This window comes from Malania oleifera, chromosome 2 (genome assembly GCF_029873635.1).
Source record: "Malania oleifera isolate guangnan ecotype guangnan chromosome 2, ASM2987363v1, whole genome shotgun sequence".
In the NCBI taxonomy this organism is placed as follows: domain Eukaryota; kingdom Viridiplantae; phylum Streptophyta; class Magnoliopsida; order Santalales; family Ximeniaceae; genus Malania; species Malania oleifera.
This window is the reverse complement of record NC_080418.1, coordinates 982482-989062: the sequence shown is the minus strand read 5'-3', so window position 1 is coordinate 989062 and position 6581 is coordinate 982482. Positions and strand designations below refer to the sequence as shown.

The 6581-nt window shown below is 40.5% G+C and overlaps 1 protein-coding gene across 1 annotated transcript; it reads right to left on the bottom strand.

Moving 5' to 3' along the window:
- Positions 1-335: 335 nt before the first annotated feature.
- Positions 336-3245, bottom strand: LOC131149154 (root phototropism protein 2). Its single transcript, XM_058099319.1, has 5 exons — positions 2834-3245; positions 2592-2661; positions 2134-2511; positions 1301-2026; positions 336-1113 (listed from the first exon to the last, which is right to left on the bottom strand). The coding sequence occupies exons 1-5, from the start codon at positions 2929-2931 to the stop codon at positions 589-591; spliced, it is 1797 nt and encodes a 598-aa protein (XP_057955302.1). The 5' UTR covers positions 2932-3245; the 3' UTR covers positions 336-588.
- Positions 3246-6581: the final 3336 nt, after the last annotated feature.

Here is a 6581-nt window from a genome sequence, read left to right as displayed (position 1 = left end):
AATTAATCACCGTATGCATCTAACTTTGCAATCATATATATATATATATATATATATATATATATATATATATATATATATTGTTGAATCCTAATTAATTCATACACTCGATTCAAGAGGTCTCTACTTAATTATTTACGCATGAATTTTTCACATCGACCCTACAATGGAGCTTATACGATGATGGAAAATTAACGAAGCCACGAGATCCGTCCAACTCGCAAACTAATAATGGTAATTATTTACTCTCAGGATGTGATTCAGGTGGTAGTGCAGGCTGCGAGAGTGTCTCTCACGAAATCGGATGTTCAAACTCTTTCGAGTTTATTTCCGCCTTTTGATTCTTGAATTTATCCTTCCTTTAGAATTATAAGTTTAACTTCAATGGACGCGGAACTAATCAACCGTAAAAAGGACACGTGGATACCGGTGCGTAATTCAAAAAAAATAATGGTAATTATTTGACGAATTAATCACCGTACGCATCCAACTTTGCAATCATATATATATATATATATAAATTGTTGAATCCTAATTAATTCATACACTCGATCCAAACTGAAAATTTAATTAGATACCTTAAATGAGCTAGGAGAGGGAGAACCTTCTTCTCCTGGGCTTGGTAACATCCACGACGGCGTCCTCAATGTTGGAGGTATCCTTAGATCCCTGCCGGAACGGGTTCAACTTTCCCAGCGTCTTCGACACCGACGAAAAGAATTTGCCCTTCGATTTGTTCCCTTTCCCACCGTACGTCGTCGTCCCCGTTCCTTGATTAATTGTCCTGCTGCCGCTTTTCCCCTGCTGCAGCTCTGAGATGTACATCTTCATCTGCATCAGCTCCGACCGCAGCGTCTCGTTCTCTCTTATCAGCGCCACATCCGACTGCAACTGGCTACTCCTCGTCGATGCCGCGTCTGTTTTCCGGTCGACGTCCACTTCGGCAGCGCCGCTCCTCAGCTTCAGCTGATCGTAGTAGAGCGCGTGCAGCACCGCCTGTACCGGCAGCCGCTTGTTCTGGGATGCGTGCACCCTTGCCTCGTATGACAGCTTCATCGGCTCCATCACGCTGCACACCTTCTCACGCTCGATTTCTTCCAGATTCGGATGTGCCTGCAATATCCATCCATCCGCATTATCATAACAAATAAAAGTTAAATAAGTCCAGAAAATCGATCAATCAGGACTATTTAGTTAATTTATTTATCTAATTAATTAAACAAACAAAAAGCACAACAGATCGATCGATCTAGCTGCTAGCTGCAATTATTCGGTTCGAGTGTATTGATGATCTCAGCACCTTGAGGTAGATATCGACGGCCCGATAGAGGTCATCGTCGGCCTTCCTGGCTCCTTTGGGCACCAGTATGGCGATGCCGTTGAATTTGGAGATGCTGAGTTCGGCGTAGGTCGCGATCTCCCCTAAATACGCGTCGATGGTCTTCGCTACCCTCTGCATTGCCGTCGACCACGCCTCCTTGAAATCCCCTCCGTTGAACACGGCAGCGCTTTTCTCCTTCTCCACGAACCACGACACGATCCTCCTTACGCTTTCCAGGCCCAACAACCTCTCGCCGTCGTACGTGAACGACAGCACCAGCAGGTCGTCTACGGTGACATGCTCTAAGATCGCGGAGATCCGTTTCTCCAGCTCGCTCTTGCAGCTGCTCGAGACTTTCAAGAATACGGCCGATCGGAGGAGGCAGCAGAGGAAGTTTATCGGAAAAGCAGCCTTCTCCGAGGGCAAGAGAGCCACGATCGACTCTAAAAGCTGCCGCTGGTGGCTTCTCCCGGCGGAATCTGCCGGATCTGACGACCTCGTGCCGTTGCCGGTATGGTCTCTGACTAGATCTCGAAGCGACCTCTCCGCGTAGGTTATGAGAGCGCTGGCGATGGTTAGAGTTTTCGCTCCTCGAGCTCTCATGGCGGAAATGATCTTTTGCAGGGAAGTGATGTCCAAGATCGATAGTTCCTCCGTCCACCAGTTTGGAGGGGAACGACTCGGAAAGTTGGCCTCATTGCAGGCCTAGTTTATTTATTAATTAATTACGAATCAATTCAGGATGTAAGTCACAAATTAATTAATTGGATGAATAAATATATAGATCCATTTATTAAACAAAAAATTGACACCTTAACGCTGGCGACATCAACACATCTTTGAACGATCTTGAGGTCTTGGGCCATGGGAAGGAGATCTTCGCAAGATTTCAAGACGACGACGGCGCCGGAAAGGCTGGTCAAGGCAACTTGAGAAAGGAAGTCGTCGGCGCGGGCGGCGAGGTTGGAGTCGCAGTATTGGTCGGACATTTGGAGGAACTCGGCGGCGCAGCGAAGAGCGGCGACGTTGTGAACGGTGATTTCAAAATTGACGCCGTAGCAGAATTTGGCGGCTTTCTCGAAGATGTCAGGTCCGCCGGGAATGTCAGAGAGATTGATGCGGGTGAGGTCCGCTTCATTGGAGTCAATTACGAGTTTTCTGATGTAGTTGCTCTTCGCCACCAGCATGAACTGGGAGTTTGGGAAATAATAATAATTTAATTTAATTTGAAGAAATTAACTGAAGGGGGGCATTGAAGGCTCTAGCATACCTTGTGAAGGGAGAAGTTAGCTTCTCCGACCTGGACGACAACATCGGTTGGAATTTCTTGTGAAAAAACCCTACAGATCATCCATATGATGAATATAAGATGTACAAAAAAAATGAAGGAATTGGGGATTAAGGATTGAGGAGTAAAATAATTAATGGAGGTGGCCGGGAGCAGGAGAGAAGTGGTACTGTAGAGTGGTGATAACAGAGCTAGAGAGAGAGAGAGAGAGAGAGAGAAGGTACCACTGGCCAGTTCTCTCCATGGCAATAGAGAGTCTGCTGGTGTTGTGCTTGACAGTGGAGGTAGCTGCGGCGGCGGCGGCAGCGACTGCAGCAGCCATGTGCGAGGGGTGAGAGGATATACGCAGCTGCTAGCTAGGTAGGTAGAAAGGCTAGTATAGTATGTAGTATCTGGGTTAATGGATGGATGGAGCAATAATAATAGTTGGTGATATATAAGCACTGAAATGGTTATTCAGAAATTAATTAATTAGTTAGGTTGTGGTGTGGGTACGGGACGGAGGGTGACAAAATGAAAAATTATACTGAAAAACATTCTCTATTGTAGAAAAATAAATATTTTATAATATTAATAAATGTAAGATTAAATTGTCCCATGTAAAATGAAAGATTTCTTATAAAAATTTTTTTTTTGTGTGTTTATGTTCCTATCTTTTAATATATAATAAATTAATCTTATATTTATTAATATATTTAAAATTAAGAAATAAGCATACATACAGGGTGAGAATAATTAAGATGCAGGATATATGACGTGGCACGCGAACAGCCACTCGAATGTTTTGGCTCGGTGCAGGGTAGTGGTCCATCGCGAATAATATATATGATTGGGTTTGGACCCTGAGCTTGTGTGCTAAACCACTCAAATGTTCGAGTGACTCGGCAGTACCGATCGCTGCGACGCATTACCATTCATTTTCATCCCAAGGCCCGCAAATTGCAGTGCATACCCTGAACTTGATTTGGAAAATTTTGGGTTGACATTAAATATTTGAGGAGGTGTTCAAAGTAGAAGTGCGTAATCAATGGAATTGTGGGAGGCCCGGTCAATGGATGCATGCCAATGGGTGGATGAGGATGCTACCCATGCACCTCCAACCCCACCAAATTAATTAATTAGAAGGTAGTGGCCACAAATTATGCAAGGGCTAGCTCCTTGCGCATGCTGGGTCTCTGACTCCTACCTACACCCCTCCTTCCCAAGCCCAGCCCTCAAACAGCCCCCACCCACCAGCATTTCCATTTTCAAACAAGATGCACTTAATTTCCTTTTCTTTCTTTTCAAACGGATAAGATCAATTTTTTTTCTTTTTAGAAAAAAAAAAAAAAACCCTATTCTCAAACAAACGATAGGAAGAGAAATTATCCTGGAAACTTTTTTTTTTCGGTGATTATTTTTTAAATATTAAACATATGACAAATTGATCTTATATTCATAATATCAAACATATAAAGAGAGGTATTCATTTTTAATATATTTGAAATTTAAGAAATAAGTATACAGACATGGAAAGAGAGGTCTCATAGGTGACTTAGAATCAACAATAGGGGAGAAAATTTACCAATTTTTGAGCTATATTTTTTAGCTATATAATGAAGGCAATATTCACTCCAATTCCATGAAAAGAAAACTTTAACCTTATGTTTGTATAGTTTTTAAATTTAGATTTGTATTGAATTTGAATAAGATGTAATACAAAATTGTATTAAAATATGTCTAAATTCATCTAAATTCCTCTCTCTATATTGATTCCATCTATTTTTTAAAAAAAATTGAAAATATTTTTTTTTTATTATAGACAAAATTTTAAAATTCCAACATTGATGAATTTCATTAAATATTTTTTTGAAAATAAGTCAAACTCAGTAACTTTCAATCACTTTCTTTTTCTATACTTTTACATTATTAAATTAATTCCAATTATTAATTTCTACTTTCTTTATTATTTATTTATATTTACATCTACTAAAAGTATAGAATTAATTTTAATTATTTTATATGTTTCAACGTAATGATTAGTTCCATGTTAAAATGATATGTTGTTACAATTTTATATTTTCCAAGTCCTCTACTGACTGAGAAAGTTAGGTTGATCCGTTTTTGTCGTGATTTAATTGACAATTAATCTCACTAAAAATATATAAAAAAAATTATACTTAAATATTTTTTGTGTTATATGTGTAGGAATCCGAACCAAGAAAATAAAAAGGAAAAAAAAAAGAATAAATAAAAGAGAAGGAAAAACAAGAAAATAAAGGAGATGATTTGGTTCAACACCAAACCGTCGACGATTTCACACTATCTTAGAAAACCATCGACAATTTTCTCTAGGCTGAGCTTACTTAAGTAGTAAGTTAGGTTATATTTTTCATTTTAAACATGTCTCTCTCTCTCTCTCTCTCTCTCTCTCTCTCTCTCTCTCTCTCTCGTGACTCTCTCTCTCTCTCACGTGATTCTCTCTCTCCCAAGCCTCTCGGGTCACCCTCACGTGCTCCTCATGTAACGACTTACTTAATTCCCACAAATTTTTTTTTATAATAGTAAAAATTGATATAATAAACTCGGCAGTTCATAATCAACCTGAACCCATGGGAATCAGGTGTAAGAACCTGAACCGTGATAGGTGGGTTTAATTAATTAAATGAGTGGCAAAAAGGTAAATTAAGCATACCTCGTCTACAAATCCAGAGTTCGTCGACAAAGTCTTAAGGATACTCGGCGACGAGTTTCAGGGGCTTGCCGACGAGGAGAAGCCGAGGGGTTTCGAAAATCAAGAAATCCCAGGCTCTTCGACGAGGTCATGGTCTCGTTGACGAGAAGACTATAAAGCCTCGTCGACGAGGACGCAATTTGTCGACGAGGACGCAATAGATATTTTCATTACTTCTCAATTAAAAAATCTCATTTTTTCTCTCTATCTCTCTAGAAACTCAACTTACTCTCCATCTCTCTAGATTTCTTCACCGTTCGTCGTGAGAATCGTTAATTCGAGGTTACCACAAGGATCATGGAAGGATTCTCTACAAGTTCTACGGATCGGATTTTCGGTTCAGCTGTTTTCGGGTTTTAGCCCAAAATCAAGGTAAGGCTCGATTTTCTTTTCTGATCCGGTAGTTTGATAGAGAACGGAGTCGTGAGTATATTATGTACTGTACATTATGGGTTTTGGAATTCGGGATTTACCATTTGGGGAAAAGGTAAGGGATTCAGTTTATGTCTGTTATTTTTGAAATCGGACTCAGTGGAACTGTGATCCACAGTCCTGCGTACATTTTGGTTACTCATTTTGGGGGATCTAATGAGTAAAATTATGGGTTTTTCATGATGACAGTTTTGGAAAAAAAAAAGGGTATTGGGTTGCATCCCTGGTTTTGTTGGAAAATTGTATGTATGTGATGATTTATACCGTGTAATAGGAATGGTCGTGCCTTGACTTTATTTAAATTGTATTTGTTTGGAAAACCATGATTTTAGATTGCTAAATGGGTGTGGTATATTTGGTTATATGAGCATGCACAGTCGTGTTTTTTGGAATGCAATTGGAACTAGGTTATGAGTTGTTTCAGGTACTGAGAATGTCCGGCTCTATATCCTAGGGCGTAAGCCTTACCGGCTGATCACCGAAGGGTGTCTATCCACCAGTTTGTACAGGTCGATGCCACGGGAGTTTAGGACTAGCCATATACCGGGGACACCGTGTACTGTGGGTCGGCTACGGGCTGACACCAGGTATCACGGACGGGCTTCAAGCCGAAGGGTGTGACGACACTGGGTTGCTTGATCATGTGTGTGTGTGTTGTGTGCACTGTTTGAAACTAGTACTGGAACTGCATTTAACTGTGTATGTGTTGTGTATCATGATAACACTCGAATGTCACACACCGATATAACATGTATTCTTCCTTACTGAGAGGTGTCTCACCCCTATTGTACATACATATTTTCAAGTCCTCTAGGTAACTGAAGCTA